Source organism: Zosterops lateralis, assembly GCF_965231275.1.
Source record: "Zosterops lateralis genome assembly, chromosome: 2".
Lineage (NCBI taxonomy): Eukaryota > Metazoa > Chordata > Aves > Passeriformes > Zosteropidae > Zosterops > Zosterops lateralis.
Genome location: NC_139763.1, coordinates 29,167,984 through 29,190,867, shown reverse-complemented (window position 1 = coordinate 29,190,867; position 22,884 = coordinate 29,167,984). Strand labels below are relative to the sequence as shown.

At 38.2% G+C, this 22,884-nt stretch overlaps 1 protein-coding gene across 4 annotated transcripts in view; it reads right to left on the bottom strand.

Annotated features, from left to right (window-relative positions):
* Window positions 1–1,210: 1,210 nt before the first annotated feature.
* The window catches only part of FHL2 (four and a half LIM domains 2), a 105,271-nt gene continuing 83,597 nt past the window's right edge, over window positions 1,211–22,884 (bottom strand). For 2 of the 4 annotated variants that reach the window (XM_083855510.1, XM_083855508.1), the window contains exons 2-6: window positions 14,418–14,594; window positions 7,542–7,716; window positions 3,771–3,940; window positions 2,962–3,148; window positions 1,211–2,100 (exon numbers count right to left, since the gene is read on the bottom strand). In XM_083855510.1, coding sequence (XP_083711636.1) covers window positions 1,949–2,100; window positions 2,962–3,148; window positions 3,771–3,940; window positions 7,542–7,716; window positions 14,418–14,573 — 840 coding nt within the window. In that variant the 5' untranslated portion in view covers window positions 14,574–14,594 and the 3' untranslated portion in view covers window positions 1,211–1,948. Of the gene's footprint in view, window positions 2,101–2,961; window positions 3,149–3,770; window positions 3,941–7,541; window positions 7,717–14,417; window positions 14,595–14,688; window positions 14,801–22,884 lie in introns of those variants that run through there. The other 2 variants (XM_083855507.1, XM_083855509.1) reach the window with 2 other exon arrangements.

Genomic DNA, 22,884 nt, shown 5'->3' with positions numbered 1-22,884 from the left:
CCTTCACCAGCTCCATTGCCCTTCTCTGGATGCACTCCAGCACCTGTGTCCTGCTTGCTTGTAGTGAGGGGCCTAAAACTGAGCATGTGACTCAAGATGTGGCTTCTCATCAGTGCCAAGTACAAAGGCACTGCCCCTTAGCTCAAAGGAATCTTTCTTTTCTCCATAAAGTACTGGAGCAGAGCTGCATTGTGCTGTGGAATTGGCAGACCCTGATGAGAGAGTGAGGTGTTTGCCCTCCTTTTGGAGGTGTGGATAAAGAGAGATTTTTGTGGCTATTTGCTACAGCTTTCATCATATAATTAAATCACCAAGGGATAGCTTTTAGTCATTCACTGAGTTCTGATTAGCATAGTGTGCACTTCAAAAATGTCAGCCAGCCAAGGTCTTCAAATGGTGTGCAATAAACTAAATCTGATCTGATTCATCTATTTAGATTGTTGAATTAATGTGAGGGGAATGACCTGTGAGCACTTTGCACTTGGTACAAAGAGATAAACTCAAGAGTGGTGGCAGAAACTTTCCCTTCCCAGTAGCAGACAGAGTAAGTATATTCCTAAATCTTAATTTCACATATGAAGATTCCCGTTGGAGGCATGACATATTTCTTTCCTCCTTTTTCTGAACACAGGTGAATTTGATCTGGAAGGTGTACTGGGACTGTACATTGCACAACATGGCCATATTTATTGGAGTTTGCTTTGGGAAAAGGTTTATCTTACTTTGTATTGTTTCTTTTTGATGTTGCTGTCCTGCCAGCATGCTGTTGCTGACCGTTGCTGCTGTGGCAAACATGTAGCAGAAATTATGCTGCAACATAGAGTAACATGTATCCCAACAAAGAACAAAATTAAAGCATGCCCTGCTATAGAAGTTAAACTGGCTTCAGCAAAGACAGACTTTTGAGTTGTCTTGACCTCCTTCCCTGCTGAGAAGAAAAATATTTTGGGCTTAAGTTTAGAGCCTATGAATACATTTTTAGCAGCTGCAGTCAGTTCAGTGTGTGTTTTTACACATTTGTTCGTTTTTGCTGATAGTTTTCCTACTGACTTCAATTAGTAACAGATTTTGTTGTACAGCAGGGCCCTCCTGAGAATTGTCTAAACTTCACACTCCCAAAAATTGGGTGCAAAAAGGTTTGTGTTTGTATGCATTGTGTTTCTTCAGAATGTGAAAACATTTTTGTAAATATTATGTAAATACAATTAAGCCACAATCACAGTTTTGTTTTAAACGATTTTATTTTGAAAAATACAATGTGCAGTGTAATGTCAACTAACTGTAATACTGACACTGTCGATCAGAACTTGTACTTCACACAATGATCAGCTAGACATGCAATAAAATATGTACCTGTCATGAAGCACTCCCACTTCCACTGTTTCATCATTATCTCTTTACGGCATGTCACAAATCCATGTACATTGAAACACACTCTACTTTTTCAGTCTTTCTACAGACTTGACAGCACACACTAGTCACATAGTTCAAGAACACTGAGGTTACACCTGCCTTATTGGAATTGAATGGCCTTTGTCATTGACTTCAGTGGGCTCGAAGGCTTCATCCTGAATATCCACCTATGAATGTATTGTGTGTGGCCATTGTAATCCCTGAACTGTATCACTTGCTTGTAACTGGAATATTTTTAGGAAAAAAACCCAAACCCTTAAAAATACTGTTATGTCAAAACCAGCCAAATAGTTTTACATCATGGGTTTTGCATTATTTTTTGTTATTGGTAGAAATATTAAACACCAACACTGCTATTAGAGATTTTCACGTTGTTTTCCCTCCAGATTTGGAGAGTATAAAGAAAAAGGTTAAGAAATGTTAATAGTACAGTGAGACACAGAGTGGCAAAGCTAGCTCTGAACATCCATGCGTTTCAGACTATATATTGCAAGCACAGCTTTCCTCCCTTCTTCCTCACCTCTTAGTTTGAGCTTTAAATATCCTTTCCACATTCAGGGCAAAGGATGTCATCCCTTTCTGTGAGGAAGCCACGACCCACCAATGAAAGGGAGCACTTCTTACAGTTAAAGCAATCATTATGCCACTGCCGTTCTTCAAAAGAGATGTACTTGGTTCCTCCGAGTCCTGTTTGAAAAGCAAAATCGTTCTGTTACAAGAAAAGAATAGCAGGTCAGCCATCAGGTCATGCAGACTGACATGGAGGTCTGACATACAGCAGTGAAAAAGTTCCATTGTGACAAATCTGTTTGTTGCTGTGCTAATTTTGCTATTCTTATTCTGTAGTGACTATTTTCATCCTCAAATGTTACTTCTGTTACTTTCAGCAAAGTTAATGAGCAAGGCTGTTATCCCTAGTGATAATGGCAGAAATGAACTTCCAAGGGATGGCTCTGCAACATACAGCAGAAAGAAAAGAAAAGAAAAGAAAAGAAAAGAAAAGAAAAGAAAAGAAAAGAAAAGAAAAGAAAAGAAAAGAAAAGAAAAGAAAAGAAAAGAAAAGAAAAGAAAAGAAAAGAAAAGAAAAGAAAAGAAAAGAAAAGCACCTGTCTCTGAACAGAATTCTGGTAGTTTTTTACAGAATGTTTTATGGTGCCTGAGTATGTTACATTATGTTTTGTAGAGGTGCATTTAGATAATTAAAAAAGAAATCTGTCAAGTGTCATGGCTTGATTTATAGCCCTGAGGGAAGAATGCCTCAGGAAAAGAAGCAGGTTATTAAAAAAGCATTCTGGAGTTTGAGGCTATGGCAGTTATCATCAGGTGTATTGAAGTTGTACAGAAGAAAAAAACCAAAAAGGGAAAAATGTCTCTTAGTAGTAATTGTCTTTTACTTAACCTCAAAAATGACTAGCTAGAGTTCCATGAAAATATTTAATTGGGCATCTCTTGTACCAGGTCAGACTTTTTGTTTAGTTTTGCCTTTAGTAGCAACCCAACACACAAAACTGACATGAAATGTAAAGGCACCAGCCATGAGAGACCTACCACTGATTGGGTTTGTGCATCCAGCACACTTTTTGGCATAGAGGTTGCAGAAGCAGCTCAAGCAGTATGCAAACTCATCCCTGGAGGTAAAGCGCTGTCCAGACAACTGTTTCTTGCATGCAGTACACACAAAACACTCCTTATGCCACGGCTGCTCCCGGTAGGTAACGCCTCCTGTGGTGATAGCCTGGTTTAGGAAAAAAAAGACAAGAAAGTGGTTTCTTAAGAGTGGCAGGTTTGTATTTTGATTTGGTAAAGAGGAAGGGTGATGAGATTTTAGTGGATGGGAAGAGGGTAAGAAGACTTAGCAACAGCAAGATTATAATTTTGCTTGGAGATGACCTATAGAAAATCATGCTAGAGTTTTATTGTAATTTCCTTATTTATAAAAAGAAGCCACATGCTAAAAATACTTTATTCTGCATATAATGTAAAATCTCACTCAATTGTACTCTGTTTTTCAAACAACTCTTTGTATGTTGCTTTTCATATGCATCTACTAGAGTTTGTCTCATCACTGTCCCTTTCTTCATGGTGGAGGAATTACCTGACATGCTTCAACCTGCCTGTTACTTTCTTTGGGAAAGGTTAATTAATATTTTAGATGAAGTATTTATTTTCTGCTTCTCCAGACTTTGTCAGGGAGTTTTCTCTTACAAGTAAGTGGAACTGAAATTATATCATCTCTTAAAACCAGTTAATTCTTAATCCTTTTACACATACAAAAAAGAGATAGTCTGCCTACTTGGATATAAAATGGGATGGATTTCAACCTCTTAGGTTTCATGTAAGCAAAATAAGAGCATTACCTTCTTGCACTGGACACATTGCATGGCAAACTGCTTTTCATAGCAGGGTACACAAAAGTTTTGATTGTCCTTAGGGATGAAGCTCTTTGTCCCAATTGGCTGTTGGCAGTGGTAGCAGATAAAGCAGGTCTCGTGCCAGCTGTTGCCCTTGTATTCCATTTTCCGAGTACCTGTAATGAGACCAGAGCATCAACTGAACTTCTGGATGAGAAAAATGCAGTTTGTAGCTCTTGTTTGCCTGGCAGCCGGCTGTCAGTCAAGAAGCATTGCAGCTATGAGCTAGAGGCTATTTCATGTTCCTACCAGCTTTGTATGACATTAGTATCATTTTAGTTTTTTGGAGAGCAAGTGGTTCTACTCCTGCAAAGAACAGAAACCTTTATTGCAAATAGCTACAGCCTAGAACAGCTTTTTGTGGTATTATTAGGGAAATAATGAATTCCAATGCACTTGAAGATTCAAGCAAATTGGACAGACACCAATATAAGCTGCTGTTATTGCTGAGTGGAGGTAAAGCCATTCCTCATTAAAGCTTGACCTCATTCATTCCACATCTGTTTTGTTTCTTTTTCAAATAGCAGCAAGGAACCTAGTTAATTACAGACTCAAAGAATTATTTGGGCTGCAAGACACCTTAAAGATCACCTAGTTTTAAACTCCCTGCCATGGACAGGGACACCTTTCACTGGTCCAGGTTCTCAGAACCTGATCCAGCCTGGCTTTGAACACTGCAGGGATGGGGCAAGCAATTCCTGACAAGCATCTTGCCTCCCTTTTCCAATGAAATATAGTCACTGCCTGAGACAATGGATTATTTCATATCTGCTTGGGGGCCTTTTTTTTTGTCTCATTGAGGTGTATTATAGTTTTGAAATTGTTTCCAGCTCAGCAACAGTTATCCTAAATGTTTTTTTCTCTCTTGAACCTTTCAGTAAAAAAATAAGCTCTCTGTGTTCAGATGAATTCAAAATATGGTTGAAATGTGGAATTTAAAAAATCCTTTCTTAAAAAGCAGAAAGTGGTATGGTAGTTAGGAAATAAATGCACTTCCCTAGAACAAAGTTTTAGGGTTCAGATAGTGTTCTTTGCAGATTCACTCCACGGTATGGCAGGTGGACTCTGAGCCCTTCCAGGAAATTGAAGATGCCCTATTATATGGATAAATTTCTTTGCACAAGTTGATTTCCTATGTACCAGTTTGAGTCAGAATATTTGATACTGGCCAGAAGGATAAACAAACAAATGTTGTTCCTACAGTTCTGCATCACTCTTGGAGCCTGTAATAGCAAACACAAAGTCAAATATTTGGAAGACTGACAAGCTGATCAAGTTGGCTAATGATGAAGAACGACACTAATGCCTTTGGTGCCAATTCTGCGCACCGCCATTACTGCAGGGTGAAGTTTTACCATTTTTCCCCTTCTCAAGAATTAATTAATCTTTATTTACTAGTTGCATATTTTTCTTCTTTTATGATCTCATTAAATTCTGCTGAGAGGCATACTTCAGGATTTGTTTGCTGGTTTTTTTTTTTTTGTTTTTTTTTTTTTAATTGACTTGCATCAGTAGTAACTGAAATGTCAATTACCTTTCTTTCTGATGCTTACATTCTTCCATTTTATTAATAATCACCTTCTACAAATTTTACTCTCTCTATGCTGGTAACTTCCTATGTCATGTCAAGAAGCAAATAAATCAGCCCTTGAAGGAATAATATTCTGGAAAAAGGAGATGTGGATAATCTTTTTAATAGTCTAGAATTTTATTTTCACATTTTCAGCTCTGCTCTCTCAGTTGTTGTCACTGAAATTCAAAACAAGGAGAGCTCTGTTTTGTTAGCTGCTAGACTGAAGTCAGCATGAGTTTAGTTTGCAAAACGACTGAAAGACCAAGCTTGTAATCACTTAAATGGGCATGTCATGATAAGGCTTCATTAAATCTACATTTTACATTTAGTAGCTCAAAGCAAAGGTCAAGTTTAGCATTAACAATCTCCACAAAGCCTATCCAATCACTTGCTGGTTCTTTCAAAATGAATTATGCTTCTACTGGTGACCATGCTCCTCTGCTGTAGCTCCTGTACTACCATGGTGTGCTGTGTAAGTAGGAAAAACATGCTGAGTGTACTGCTCTTCCAGTATGGTGACGTCCCAGCTATTTTGGGTAAGCAGCTAGAGACCAGTGAGTAGTTGTAAAGCTTACAAAAATTGTTTTCTTCTCTTTTGGGTTATAGGAGAAGAAGGGATTCTGGTCACTGAATCCAGCCTCCATTACTACATATCAATGAAAAGCTGGCATAATAGACAAAAAGAGATCCTTTCAGTAAATCACTGACAGTGGCAATGAATCCAATGAACAGTATTAAAAATATATACACATAAAATTATAGAATCATAGACTCATAGAATAGTTTTGGTTGAAAGGAACCTTTAAAGATCATCTAGTCCAAGCCCTCTCAGTAAGCAGGGACATCTTCAATTTAATGAGATTGCTCCATCCAAACTGACCTTGAATTTTTCCAGGCATGGGAAATCCACCACCTCTCTGGGCAATTTGTTCCAGTGTTTTACCTTACCCCCTCATTGTAGAAAACTTATTCCTTATATCTAATCTAAATCAACCCTCTTTTACTTTAAAACTGTTACACTTTGTTCTATTGCAACAGGCCCTGCTGAAAGGTTTGTCCTCATCTTTGTTAAGGGTCCCCTTTCAGTACTGAAAGGCTGCAATCAGGTTTCCCCAGAGCCTTCTCTTCTTTAGGGTGAACAATCCCAACTCTCTCAACTTGTCTTTATAAGCAAAGTGCTCCAGCCCTCTTTGTGGACCTCCTCTAGACCTCCTCTCATGTTCTTCCATGTTCCTCTTGTGTTGGGGTTCCCAGAGCTGGATGCAGCATTTCAGGTGGGAATACTCAAGAGCAAAGTTATGGGGCAGGATTACCTCCCTTGGCCTGCTGCTCATGCTGCTTTGGATGCAGCCCAGGATACAACTCGCTTTCTGAGATGTGAGTGGACTTTGTGTGTCATGTAGTTCCAGCTTTAAAACAAGAACTGACCATTCCAAAGCATGTCAGTTTTAATTACGTGGAATTAATAATTCTATGTGCACATGGAATAATAGGATATGCCTAAACTCAGTCATGAATAGATAAGGTCACCTGCTTCTAAATATTGTTGTCCTATTTCATCATCAAGCCTTCATTTTTACACCTAGGATCAAAATGTTGTGGTTTTCTCTTTTTATCTGAGATGACCAATGTCAGAACTAGCTGACAAAGTAACGAGTAATCATTATGGAGTGTGTCATATGAGAATTCTTCAATTTGCCTTTTAATATTTTATTTCTGCATTGATAGCACTTCAATTTTAAAGCCCTCAAATCATCATAGAATGCTATAGTATTCATGTGAGAAGATCAGGTTTTAGCAACATATTACTATAACTTCATGTTTCATGTTGAAAAAGAAAATAGCTCTTCCCTCTTTCTTGATATTGTTGTGCTCAAGAAGGACCTCAGAGGCACTTTGACCAATTTTTCATCTGTCTGAGAGAGCCAAATTTAGCTAATTAGACAAAAGGTTTCAAGTGAAAGGAAGTTCTTCCATGAGCCATTATGAACTTTAAATGTTCTGGTCACAGAAGTGGCCTAGAATGTACCCTCACCATTTTTTTACAGTTAGCATGACTTAGTAGAGATAGTCAAGGAGAAATATTTCTCACAAATTTCCTGAGTTTGGGCTTGATATATAGTCCAAAAAGTGAGCATCCTAACCTGGCATAATAGTCTTCTTGCACTCATTACATTTGGAAGAGTATTCGTTGGAGTAGCAGTCAGTACAAAGTAGATGTTCCTCTTTTGCAGCAAAAGGTTTGTCCACCAAAGAATTCTTGCACTGGAAGCAGTGGAAGCAGGTTTCATGCCAATGGCGGTCCTTGTAAGACAGATCCTGTGGAAATCCAAAACCACAAAGTGGAATGAATGGTTTGCACAACTGGAAGCTCAGAGAATGCAAACATATCCAAATCTGAACTCCAGCCAGGAGCTGGGGCTTATTTGAAGAAAACAAAATGTTCTGACAAAGGTGACCTTATTTTGCTGGGATAATCAAGAGCAGCTCAAGACAACTATCAACCATCAACCCTTTTTCAGTTCAAGGTAACACTTTTTGTATGTGACAGAGGAGCAGCTAAATTCACTTAGGTATTTTGTTTGAAAATAAACCCCCACTTTTGAGCTGCATTAAAACTTGTTAACCTGATAGGTATGGTAGACTTCCCCTATTTGCCTTAACTATTGCTGATTTCTAGTTCATTTCATAGCTATTTACTCCTAAACAGAAATATTTTTTCCTAATTGCATTCTGGTATTTTTTCAACAGATTTGCACCAAGAGTGGAATGACTCTGATATCTTTGGGGTTTTTTTCACCACAACAAATCTTTACTGACATTTGTGGTTTGTTTTACCTATTTTTCAGATATGGATTGTACTGAAGGATACAAGACCGCATCGTACCTGGATCCAGTGATCCAGAGTACAGGTCAAGGGATTAGTGTGGGCATGTTAGTATTTAAAATACTCTTCACAGTGGTTCCTTTTATTAATTAAAAGCTCAAAATTGTGACCTAAAAGGGTGGATTGTGCTTTTTAAAATTTAAATTAAGGTGGCCTGTTCATGTAACACTTGAACAGTGTCTTTGGACTTCAAACAAAATAGAGTTTGGATGATTACAAGAAATGGTGTTTACCCCAAAATACCAAGGCTCTGGTTTGGGTTGGAAGTGTGAAAGGCTAGAATTGTCCTGAATAGGGAGTATAAAAACTCAGCTGAAATAAGTTCTCAGTTTCTAGCTCAAGATCTACTGCATATTTATTGCAGGCACTAACCTAATTGGATGAACTGAAGGAAAAGAGCAAGTGCTACAATAATGAATTCCTGATTTTCATTTGTGTGAATCATCACAAAGGGTTCATATCTGATCTGGCATAAGCTGTACTATGTCAGTCAATACAGTCAAATGTAAATTCAAATGTGCAATCTTAACCCAGGGTAAACAAAAGATACCACAAATTTAGGTTAACTAAAATAACATTGTGTTTTTGGGAGCCATATTCTCATAAACAACTAGCAGGAAACACTGAAATAGTTTCATCTAGCTCAGCTGATATGTGGTAGCTTGTTAAACTCTAGTAATTTCTGTCAGAATTTGACCATATAATTAAGCATTTCTGTTTGGACATCTGTTCTACTCACCTAAATTTTTTGAATCAATGTGAGTAACAATTGATACCCAATGTGTCTTTCATCTCTGAGATTGCACTCTGTGATAAAATATCTAAGACTTCTACTTTACAGCTTTCAGACCATTGTTTATTCAGCTCATCAATTCATTTCAGCTAAATCCTTTTGAAATGACACAAATTTCTGACTGTAAAATTTTAATTTTTTCTAATAGCAAATTCAAACCAATCTTCTTTGGAAATTACTTACATATTTTTTCTTCTCTTTAGGTGAAGTCAAATAGCCTAAATCTGGTCTCATATTATATTTTCAACAGAAAAAAACTATATACAATGCTTTCCAAAAGAACTGAAATTTGCCTTTTAGAAAGTAGAACAACAGATCTGATTTTCTTTCTCTTGTAACATGATGCATTTGATCATTTTTTGCTCACCAGCTGTCATCTCCTGTTTTTGCAATTTTCAGCAAGCTATTTTTTAATATTCAAAATTCATGTGCTGATGTATGCTTATTTTATCAATGAAATTATGCCTTGAAGAATGTGCATGCCTTTTAGAAGAGGAGTAATGAAGACAAAGATTAGGTGTCAATGATGAAAGATTTGATCTCAGAGTCAGTTATGATGGCAAGATTTTATAGGCAGTAGATGGGTGACAGTAGCAGATATTTCATCTGGATGAAGTAATGAAGCAGAACTACAACAAAAAGTACCCAAGGTAAAAAGTGGATTGAATAATCTTTAGCTACTCTGGATTACTTTAACAACTATTGTCATTGAATGTAGAGAGTCTAAGATATCTGGCTTTGACAGCAGAATATTAGACTGATGAAATGGATATTGCTTTCTCTCTCTGAATCTGTCACATCTGATAGCAAGGAAGTTCAAGGTACTGAGGAAGCCATTTATGCATCATGAGTGTTCTTAGATCACTGAAAAGGAGGTTTGGTCTATTTCAGCATGTTGTATATATTACTGGAGCCTTTAGCTTTCCATAAACTGTGGATGTATCAATCTGGAACAAATTCTACATTGGGAAAACGTGCAAAAACTGACTTAAAGCTTTCTGAATGTCAGGCTGCTCCTCTGTTAGGCTGAAAGAACATCAGATTTAGTCTAGGCATGTGAATTCTAGTTTATTCTAGCTGATTGTAGCCCAAATAAATCTGTTCCAGCAGAAGTACAAGTGATATACAAGTTTATTTTCACTTATTTTCATTATGACACCCACAATGAAAACTTTGACAAGATAACTGTTTGGCAAGATCAAGTTCTACAGCTTCTCCATAGTATAGTTTTGCTCCAGTATGGTTTACTTGGCCTCTAGGGTGGAACTGCATGTTACTTAGTAAAGAGTGGTTTTTCAAAAAAACCCAGAAGACTCTCTTAGACTAAGGTCACCAGTTAACTGGGTTAAGCTTGGACTCCTCATACTCTGCATTTTTATTGTCTTCTCCTCAGGCTTTTGAAGTCTAAGCAAACTGAAGCCATTATACAGTACCATTTCTCTTGAATGGGCTTTCAGCAGAACCCAGTACAAAGAAGGAGTTTAGAGAGTTTATTACCAGAACAGTAACTGTAGATGTTGCTTATGGCTTTTTTGAAAAGACAATAGTCTTTTCAGAAGGTTGAATGTAGGAAATGGGCTACTCCAACTAAATGCCATACAGATTTTAGCTACACATACCCTGTAGCAGAACATTTAAGTATGTTAGACTGGCATATACCTATAAAAGTATGTTGAGAAAAGGTAAAAACAAGCAATATTGTGCTGTACTGAGCCTCTTACATGTATGAAAAAATATTAAAGTATCCACCTCTTTTACCATTTCAGTTTACAACAACTAGGCTGAGATTCAGTAATGAGCTGAAAAAGTGTTGCATGTTGGGACAGGGTTTAAATATTTAAAATGAGAAAATAAATTATTTTTTTCCTTCCCTGATCCTCATTACTGGAGGTTTTATTTTTTTGTTTTGTTTATGTGTGAGAATGACCCTTTTGAGCCATTTTTGACCTGTGTGCTGACACAGTAGCTGTATCTCACAATCCACTCATAATTTAATTTTCACATTTCACAGAGAGAGTTTTCAGCCCCTTCTGCCTGCCAAGGCCAACTTGTGGACTGAATTAAACATAGGATTACTGCAGGTATTTCCTGTGTTTGCAATGGTTTCTATACCATAGGATCTGCAAGAAAAGTATTAAAAAAGCCAAAGTCAACCAAAAGTAATCATTCAGCAGTTAAGAAAATGGGTACAAGATGTATGGATTTCCAGAAATAAGCATGAAACTGTAGGTGTGGTGTGCATTCACCAGGGACTTAACCAATAAAATGCCAATTTTTCTAGAAAAAGTAAATTTCTCCTATAATCCATTGGCATATGGATGATGTGTAATGTGTAATAGGTATGAGAGAAATGGCATCGTGTTTTCATACTGCTTGCTGGTGCCACCTACCCCTTAGTAAATTAAGTTTTTAATTTGTCTGTGAAATTTTTGTAAGCATCAACTAGAGCTGTTTACAGTTAGTGAAATGGCCTATGCCCAGAGCTGTCGTTCAGACATATGTTGTCATTCTGGGATTTTTTGGTGGAAAAGACTTGTTCTTTTACAATAAAGAACAAATTAGTTATTACTCAGTTGTGTTCACAGTTACCCATAAACTATCCTAGAAACTAGAAAGATAGTGAAGAAAATTCTGCCATGACTTGAATTTGAGGTAAGTTTCTCTACAGCATTGTTGTCTTGTGGGGTCTCTGTGCTATAGCTAAAACACAATGTGAAAATCCAGCATCAATTTCATCCTCTCGGAGTTCAGTGCTGTCAGAATTTGAGTGTTACAAGTGTCCTCTTCTCAGCACCCATGGTTTCACTTTGTTGTTACCCTGCCACTTATCGGAGATTTGATTGTAATTGGGAGGGTGAGAAAGAAGGAAATTAAGAACATCTGGTTCTTGGCGCGGCTTTTCTCAGTGTGGAGAAAGAATGGTGGCCAAGAAGGGACTTGCAAAGGAAAATCTGACATGATAACTATGTGGGACTTTCCAGGCTGTAATGTGTATGTAAGTGTGGACACCACTGCCAGATGCAGAGGCTTGGATGTGACCTTTTCTCATGACACTGTCACTCCATTAGATTTTTTATTCCAAATTTTACATTTTTAGATTATGTCGAGCATCCAAACAAATTGGAGTCCATTTCATACATACAGTAAACACACAGGTTTTATTCCCAAACATAGCACTATCTATCTTCTTTGTTCAGGTCAAAAAGTAAATGCAATGTGTAAAAAGATTTATGTAAAAATGCATATATATATATATATATATATATATATATATATATATATGCCTGTGTGTGTTTCTTATGTATTTATATACCTATGTGCCCCTACAGTTTATTGAGGAGAAGCCTGATTATTTTGAAACTGTTTCATGGCTGAATTATTCTCAGTCGTATAGTGCACACACTTCATCTGAAACTCATCTTGTGGCTGAGGTACTCATAAGGGCTCTCTCAAACGTGTTCTCTAGTGTCTATTACTGTCATTGAAAAACTACTCTAGTTGTTTTTCTCAGTAAGAACATTGACAGGATCTCTTTTTCTACCCAGACTTGGGGTTTTTTTCAGAAAACTTGCAGGAATTTAAGTTTCAACTATTATCCATCTGTCAGAATTTGCTTAAAATTGGTCAACAGCTTCAAAAGCTACACCATAAAGAATGGACAGGCACAAACAGCAGTCACAGAAACTAAAAAGAACACATTTGTTTCTGGCATGCTTTATAGCTCTTTAAGAAATCTTTATTTACTATCTCTTAGCTGTGTTTTCCACATATAGTTCTGCTTCTTTACATAGATTAAATATTCTTAGATTGCAGACAGTTGGGACTTTATTTTTTTATACATCTGATATTAGAGTGTGTCTCAGTTAAAAGTAAAGAAAAGCAGTATATTGGATAACACCCACACTCCCTAAATACATAAAACTGGGTTGAAAAGTTCAGCCTGATTAATTCCTGAATACTTTGACTGAGATTTGTTGAAGCTGGTCCAAGTTTTTAAATTCTTGACTATCAGCACATGGAAATATCTTCTCAGGGGATTAGAAAGAGACCTTAAAACAAAAGCACATTCTGGAAGGAGGCAGGAATATTTTGCTTTTTCAGGTCAGGCCAGGCCAGCTGCATCTCATCTCTAACCTGAATATTTATGAGCTGTAGGAAAGCTGGCAATTTTATACCTTTTTACAGATTATTGCCAGTTCCCTATCTTGGTGGTGAAACATTTTTACCTTTTTAAGGCTTCTGAAAGGGACTTTCCTACTGATTTGCCAATAGGGTGTTGTAGATCAATTTGAAAGATATGATACATTTGTTTTTTCCAGTCTGAGTAAGCACATATTTTTACATCTCTGAACTTGCAATTGAGTGGTAGTATCACTAAAGGGAATTAGTTTGTCTTTCTAGAGGTACAGGTCAGCAGAAGGGAATCAAAAATCAGATATCTTCAGGTCAGGGGAGAATCCTATGGCCATACAATACAAATTGCAGTACTACTGCAATCTCTGTCAGCAAAAATCTTGCCCAACTCTGAACAGGTCAATTTTATACAAGGAGGATGTATATCTGATGAAGTCTGTTGGTAGCTGTATAACAGACACTTCACTGGATGGCTCCTTTGTCTTCATTTGGTCAGGTTGAAACTGGCATGAACTTCAGTTGTTTTAATTAATTTAAAAGAAATACAGATAGTCACAACTAATTTGTACCAGACAGGTGTTTCCACATGTTATAGCAGTGCATAACTCAAGCAAGCAAGGCCTCTGTTCTGTCCATCCCATTCTTTAATTAGACTCCACTATCATCTTTCTGTATCTAAAAGGCTAATCTTTCTACTATCATCTTTCTGTATTTAAAAGGCTAATTTTTCTAACTCTATCTGATTTATTGCTTGGGTCAGCATCAGCTAGATTTCTGTGGCCTCCAAATTAGCACCTTGGCTTGACCATGTCTTGTCGCTTCATGACCACAAAAGTGTGGTCACTGCAAAGCCACCAGTGGCTTAGCTCCCTCTGATCCAAAGGTAGATACAACCAGCTGCTTTCACCCTTTCAGATTCCAGCTGGCCCTGAGGAAAGGCTTTCCCAATGAATTTAAGAGAATTTCTTACATCACAGCATCAGATCCTTCTGTGATTTACAGGACTGCATTTCTATTACCATGCCTGGTAAAGAAAGGTTTGCCAAGTGAAATAACATAAAACAGATAGAGAGGTTCAGAAAACATGCTGTCCCATCAAATGAAACCCCTGTGTAGCTGTTAGGCTGGATCCTTCCAGATCTCACAGCTGTGTATATCCAGGTTGCTCTGTCATGATCTCTGTAGCAAGACACAAATCCAACATACCTTGCAGTCAGCACCAATAGGATTTTTACATTCCTCACAGGTGTTGGAATAAAGATTTTCATAACATTTCACACAGTAGGGGCTGTCCTCCTTCAGGATGTACTTCATACCAAATAGAGATTCTTTGCAGTAGTGGCAGTCGAAGCGTTCAGTCATGGTGTCTGGAGTCCAGCTATCCTGCCACAAAGACAGGAACAGACACATGTCAGACTGAGCTACACGACCCAATCCCCCAGGAAAGGTTTATCAATTCTTGTTTATCACATTGTACCTCAGTTTTAATCCAACTTTCAGTCAAATAAATGAACACAATAGAAAGAAGCTGGGCTATGAATTTTTCAGTGCAACCCATTTAATTAGCCATCTCTTGATCCATTTTTGGCCAGACCTAGAGTTAGAGATGAGAGGGAGGAGTAAACTCTGAGTATGAAGGATTCTGTAAATGGAATTTGACCTATAGGTCTGCAACAAGAAGGTCTTTCTCTAGTGGATGGAGGGAGTCCAGTCCATTAAGAGGATGAGCCAGCTAATTTCCAGAAGCAACATCTCCTGCATAAGGCAAGAGGCTTACATTGCTAGCAGACTTTAGTCATTCACAGCCTATCAGGCACCACAGTTATGTGCTTCTGAGCCTTCTTTCTCTGCAGTCTCAGTAAGCCAGTGTCTGGCAATCATTCCTCCACAGGCAGACACCAACCCTCCATCTCTGCTTATGCATGGGACTGCTTAGGCATGGGACTATGGGCACAGGAGGTGTAGGATCTGTGACTGTGTATCTGATTCTCCTCTGATGCAACTGAAGGAGTTATCCAACAGCTGTAGTGTATTAGGACACAGATGGGAGTTGGCTCCCAGATGTCATGGCTCAGACAAATGTCAAACAATGATTATGGAAGGGAAAAAGCAAATAGAAGAAACTGTATATGATGTTTCAGCTTGTCTGAATTAGGGACAATTGATGTTTGCTCCTCAGGTTTTGTTACATCTCTATCCTTTTCTGGATGCACACACGAGTAAAGATGACACAAATCCTTTGATGAATATTTATTATTGCCTGGGATAATTTATTTTGCATTTCATTACAATCATCACCTTCTTTCTTAACCTGAGGCTTGCAGCATGTGTTCCACCTGAATCTGTTTGGAGGTTACAGCTGGAGCAGGGCATAGCTGCCTGCTTAGGAGAGGGAATTTCCCAATTTCCACGCCACCTGGACTGCATGATCTTCACTGCCTGCCAGGCTGCATCTCCTCTTTAAGCCACATCTGATCTATAAATCCTTAAATGTTCTGAGTACTAATAGCTTAAGTGGCTACCTCTGTCTTTCATGCACATGTGACATTTACAGCAGCTGCAGTCCTTTTGCCAACTTCAGCTCTCAGTTTTAAACAAAATGTTACTTGCTTAGTGTTCTTGGCACAGGTCGCTGATTCCTGGAGTTTGTCCTCTCCCTCTGGCAGTGGGAGCCACCCATAGGGCATTCTGAAATCCTGAGTTCTCCTCCAGGATTTCATTTTTTGTTATTATCTTTCATTCTATCTAGCTGGGATGTGATTAAGGTTTTAGTACTGTCTGAATGGGCAAACTTTATTTTGATTACTAGAAAGCTTTTTTTTTTTTTTTTTTTTTTTTTTTTTTTTTTTTTTAAAGTCAATCCACTGTTGAATTTTGAATTTTGTGGAGACTAGCACAGGCTAAGAGGTGAGTGCTTTTACATGTGTGAAGTAGGCAAGTGGTAGTTCAACTGCTGGAAAGTCTTATGAATTCCAAGTAACTACTGAAGAGGAGAGGCAAACTAACAAACCATAAAATGTGCTTGGAGGAAGCACAAATGCTGGCAGCTGGTCATTATGCTTCTGCCAACCCAGGACTAGCAGTGTGACTGCTTTGGCCTTAAAGATGGTCTAAGAACTAATTAACTTTCTTATCCCAGAGGGGAACTGGGAGTATGTAGGGTGTTCTTTGTCTTTAAGGTGTAGAGAGGATCACAGGGCTGATAAGAAGACTTAGATAAGACTGATAAGAAGTGCTGGAGAGAGAAGTGCAGTGACTACCCAAAGCTCCCCTCTAGCCCATTTTCAACAGCAGCAGCTACCAATGGAAGTATAAGGCAGGAGAACAGGGACAATACAAAGAGACATTTCCTTAACAATTGCTTCCAGCAAGTTAGTCTTCTCTTGAAGTACACCTGCAGTCTTTACCAGAACATTTAAAAGATGATCATGGATTTTCCTCTCTGTTTTGAGCCTGTTTACAGCCCTAACCTATGTAATAGGTTTGGACATTCCCAAGAAAGAACTAGTCAGGACTTAAATTCCTTCTGGAGTAATGTCAGCAAAAAGAATGGAGTCAGACCAAAGTACACTGAGTTGTAAGTGTAGACACATGAGAGTCTGAGAGGAGTGACAGCTTTTGTTCAAATAGTCAGTATTTAGGACAGAAATCTGTACTTTTTACCAGACTATACTAGGTATTTTTTCCAAAATTATAGGATTTTGGTACCCATTTAATGTGCATTATTACTAAGTTAAAATGTGAGCGGAAACCACTTATGAACTTGTACTTCTCACCCTTCTTCAGAATTACTTCTTTCTAGCCCTGATTTAAAAGTAGATATGTGATACTGAAGAGTGAAAAAATTCTCTGCAGTCATGAGGTGTAAAAGCAAAAACTATAGACTGTGATTCCTTAACAGGTTTATACCATTTCATTCCAAAGCTGCTAAATGTGAAATACAGAAGTGCATTGTGACTGGAAGGTGGATGTTCCTGTCTCTTGGTCACAGGACTTTCCCTCTTGAGTGCTGTATTGTCTTCTGGGTGCATTTCACAGAAGCAGAGGTAAGTGTTGTGTAATATATGCATTTAATAATTTATATAATAATATAATAATTCAACAATTCAAAATAATTCAGCAGTTATTGCTGCTACTATTTCAGGAATTCCTGCCCTGCTATCTTGAAAGGGATCTAGTTTTGTTAAATGTGCTCTAAGGTTGTCCCAGGGGATTGTTCCCCTCACCCTGAGCAGGGAGAGGCAGTCCTCATTTCTACATTTCAAACAAGTTTAGGGATGCATTCTGCTCTATAAAGATGCTGCAGAGGCAGCTCTGGATGAGATTTGAGGAACAACTCTAGAGATTTGGGAAACTGAAAGACAAGATCTGCATTTTGGCTTTAGTTATGTGAATCTTTTATTGGATCTGGGACCAATTTTGGATCCAATATCTCTTAAAGTTAGGAATTCAGGTTCATGTGGTTTCATTCAGTAAGCTGGAATTAAGTGTGGAGCATCCCAAAATTCCAGGCTGCTTAAATCCAGGCCTTGGACTGAATCTCATGACCTACTATGTGGTATTTTGAGCATATCGTACAGGGTTTTTTCTGCCCCAGAGAGAATTAAATGTGAGGTAATAATGGGTCTTATCTATTAAATACTAGAAAGAATTTCAAACAAGTCATTTCACTGTTGTCTTACAATCAAGAAATGTAAAAATCATACTGAGAAATATTTTTGCTGGTCACTTTGTACACATGGTCCCTTACTTTGCCAGTCCATTAATTCCTGTTATATAAAACCCCTTTATGTTTAGCTTAGGGCAGGCTTTATGCACTGTTTTAGACTTTAAGGGAAAAAAAAACCAAAACAGGATGGACACAAATTGCAATTCAAACTCCTTGCCATTGATCTATATCTTCCTCTTCTATTTGATACTTGTTGACTGTAAAGCATTGCGGGACAGAGGCTCATCATAATTTATACATATTACTCTTTGTGGTAGAAAGTCTTTGGATTTTATCACTGTAGTTATTCTCTACTTATGGTTTTTCAGATTGCTCTCGACATAATCATGATGGAGAAATTGATTATTTCTGCCATTCAGTCTTCCTCCAACAGCATCAGACATAACAAGTTTCCAAAAGGGAAAGAGCTTTCTGTTGCATGCCCAAAAGAGAAGCTACACTTATGCCAAATGTTAGTACTACCCACACTGTGTCTCACAGGAAGTAAGAATTGGCAGGAAAATTACCAAGAAGTTAGTAGACTGACTCAAAATCTATGCTTCTTTCTTCTTCATTCCCTGTTGGCTCAGTCTCATTTTATTGGCAATTCCTAAAGTTGTCATATTACCACATAAATATTAGGGCTCATCACGTCATTAATAAATTATCCAGTGTTCCCCCATCCCATGACACTGTTGACTACTGAAAAAGCAGACCTTGCCTGCTTCTGCAGCTATGTCTGCAAGCCCAAAAAATACTGTTTTGTCCATCTCTTATTTCAATTCTTCTTAGGGAGTGTTGAACACTGAGAGGTGCAGATGCACACGCACAAGTGAGAGAAAGAGGCCAAGGAAAACTATCTAAAACATGTAGGGGTTATTTAGTTTATTCAGTGAAGTTCTGATCTCTTGTTGTAACAGCATCTGGGGACACAGAATTAAGCCCCTATAGATGCCAAAGGAGGATTTGCTGTTGACTTAGGTCAGTAGTGCTAGGGCTCTCTCTACCTGTGCCCCTGGGTCAGTATGTTGTGTTAGCCACCTGCACAGGAAACAAAAACTGCCTTCAAGATGTACAGACATTTTTCCCACCTGACTATTTTTCACACGTGGAGAATTTTCTATCTGTTTATTTCTCTTCCCCTGAGGAAGGAAGATTTGTGTCTGGAAACTGCAATGACATGAGCCATGCAGGTCTAGAATATCTGGAAACAATTTATGTTAATGCTCCAAAAACTAAAATGAAAAGATTTATTTACAACCATGAAATGACAGTTCAAACTATGCTGGTCTTTCTGGCAAGAGGTGATTCTTTTCCTGTAGCTTAGCTGCTCTTACCACATTCATTATCCATCATCTTATTGCAACAACAGGAAAACACTTGGAAGACCTAAGCATCTTTCCAAACCAGACCATAAGGCCATGCATGGGGAAAAGAGGGAAACCTAATTTTATTTCTTTTTAATTTACATTAAAAAAATAATAAATTACCATTTTCTTGTAGTACTGATGAGAGGTAGGGAGTGGGGGAAAGTTATGTATGGTCAGAATTCACCTGAACTCCATTGTGAGAAAGTTAGCTGGTGTAGATGTACACCACGGCTACCCAAAGCACTCTTGTGTGTTTAGATTTATGAAAACACATTAAGGGCTTGTAGCCTTCTTTATTTGGCTGTCCAGGCGTATCTTACCCTCTTCACTGAGTGCCCACAAACACTGTCCCAATGGAGCAAAGGGAACCTGAGTGCTTGTGGGTGTTGCTGGCCATAGGACAAGTGTTGATGCTTTGAGCTGCTCGGAGCTGCAACCCTTCAGCAGCAGCTCCTGGCCATGGGGAGCCAAGCCAGCTGATGTACAAAAGGCAGGTCTCCCTCCATGGGCCACAGAAGGACATTTGCTGCCTTACACTAAAGGTGGCCGATGCAAAGGCTAACGAGGCTATGAGAGACAAGTGGTCTGGGGTTTATTCTTAGCTTGTAAATGAGACAGGGATGTTTGGGCAGATGTGGCTGCAGTCCTTTTCTTTTAAATTTTTAAGCTGAGAATAAAGCAGAAGCCTTTTTCTCTTGCTGCTACTATGGAAGAAAAATCCTGAAGTAAGCACAACAAAAAGAATTTGGCACCCTGTCTTCAAGAAAACAAGACCATTACGATATATCATTTCTCTCCCAGAACAGCCTGTTAACAAACCCAGTGCTTTACCAGTGTCTGGATCAAGGTTGGGATATTAAAAGTTCTTAGTTACAGAGGTGCTCATTGCTGTTTCTTAAGCTCAGAGTAGATATTTTCAGATGTCCTAGAAGCTCTTAATCAGAAGCCAGGAAATTTTGATTTAATATTTGAAAATAATAGTAATAATAACAACAAAAAGCCATAAAAAATTGACCCAAAGTAAAATATCCCAGTCATCGTGCCTTTAGATGCTGAATTTTAAAAGCTATTTAAAGAAAGAAAAACATTTTAAATAAAGTTACCTTAGAATATTCTTCAAAATTACATTTGGATTTTCCCAAGGACTCACCTTCCTTGGAAATGGCTGACTTATTTTGCATATGGTATAATATTCTGATCTCTTTTTTAGAGTTTTTTTAATCTCTTTAGAGCAATTTTCTGACCAGACAGACTGCATTAACCAAAGCATGCCTGGTTTCTGTCTGGATTGCACGTCAGTCTATCATGAACAGGAATGTGGATAGTGTGGTGATCAAGATTGTATTCCTTAGCAGAATATAAATAATGAAAAAAAAAATAGAAAATGTTTCTATGTGTGGCAAGGTTCCTCATACATCTGGCTAAAGTAATCCCAGTTATAGCAGTGGAGAAGGAATCTCCACTTGTGGTTTCTGTGTGGTTTAATGTGTTTGGCACTCAATAAAAATCTGCTCCAGTCTAGAGCCACTCCAGCAGTGGTAGAGCAGGAACTAGAGGTAATATCTACAAATGCCACAGAAGAACTGAGCACTGACACTTTGAAAGTGTACCCCACAGACTTTGCTCTATGGTTATCTTGGGCTGATACTGAAATGACTGGAGGGTCTGTGGTCTAACCCATATATCCCTGCCCAGAGTTCAGTTACAAAAGAAGCGTATTGAAATAACATGGAGCATGACTTAAATCTGCCACAGCAAGGAGGAGCACAGTTCAAGTGGAAAGGCTTGCACTTTTTTTCTATTTTAAAGTCTTTTGAAATTGCTGTCCTCCTTCTTTCTCTTGCAAAATAAGCAAATGCTTGCTCAAAGGAAAGGTCAAGTACTTGATCCTGCTTAAGCATAAAAATTTATATTTCTAATAAAAGCATTTAGGCAGATAACAGAAAATGATAGAGGAAAAAACACTATAAGATTAATAAACCTTATTATTATTTCTGGCACTATCCTGCAAAAGTAGTGTATAAGCTAAATGTCTGCAGACACTAAACTCCAACAAAGTTTGGCTTTCCAGAAAAGGATTGCTTTCTCTTATTGATAAGAACACTAATAATCTCAGAGAAATTAGACTTCAAGATAAAAATACCCAGAAATGCCATGTGCTACCATGCAGTGATGTTTCAAATTTTTCTGTATTTTTGAAATCCTGCATACTACTACCCAGGGCACAAAAACAGAACAGTGTCCCAAATAGCCCGTGTTTCCTTTTTTAAAAAAGAATATAAGAAAAGTTGGGATGATTCTGTGGAAGAACAAAGCTTTGTTATTTGTTCTGGCCTCTAGCAGCACAGCTCTGGTTTTGTTTACAGAGGTAAGACCACAAAGCCCCCTTGTGTCTAAGATAATTGGCACACCTGGTTTGGGGGATCAATTAATGCAGGTGTTACAGCTGCTGTATAAAAGTGCTGTGGCAGTGAATGCCTCAGGGCTGTGAGGTATCCAAACTTCTCTGCTCAGCTGCCATGCCTGTGGCCTTCCAAAACATGACAAAGGAGGTTACATAAACCTTGGGGCACCCATTCAGCTGGGCACATCCTAGCAAACCAGATTGATTGCACCTGCATGAAGCCCATGCAGGTTAGGCCCAGTTCTGGGGGTGGAGACTGGACACAGAAAACAAAGAGAGCATCTACTAAGGTTGAGCCATAGTACCTGTGGCGTATGAGGGGCAAAGAAGAAAGAACAAGGACGCAGAGAGCCTGGTTACATGGACATAGCCAATCTTTTTATGGGCAAGATTATTTCCAACTGAAGAAGGAAGGTATTGAATCCACCATGGAGAGCTGGAATTCATCGAAGTTGAGATCCTGGTCTCTGAAGACACTTCTCTAAATCTCAAGGGTGCTTCAAAGCAATGACAAAATACATCTGTGCAAATGCTTGCAGGTATCTCATGGCTTTATGCAATTTCCTGCTTTTATTATACAAGATGAAGTGAAGAAATAGTGGTGGGTTTTGAGCCCTTACACTTATGCTTGCTGAGAGTCCAGAACTAACTCACACCATCAGAGTGATACCTTAGACCTTTCTCTGCAGTGGTTGATATATTTAAAATTCTAGATTCAAAAATTTCCTGTGTAAGGGAGTGGTGAATATGCTTATGTCAGTGTTATGCCCACCTCTTAGGGCATATTATTATATGTACAGTAACCATTCAGCATCCTAGTTGATAAGATCCAATATAATATAAAGGGTACGTGAAAAGGAACAAAAGTAACTTTTTCACCTGGCATGAGTATTTTGCTGTTCATCCTTAGGAGAAGGCTCTAGTAGTTTATAATCAAATTCTGTCTATATATAGCTAATTAATATTGTTGAAATGTTAATGCTTCAGTGGCTGTCAATGTATCCAAGATTTATTTTCATGAAACCTGTCATTACCCTGCCATCTCACACTCTCACTTGGGGTGAATCTGCATCACAAATAACTGTGCATATGTAAATCAAATATTAAAACTGCACCATTAGAATTAATCAGTCTAAAAATGCAAATTATGAGATTTCCCCAGTCTCTGAAGCAGTGCCCAAGTGAAGAAAG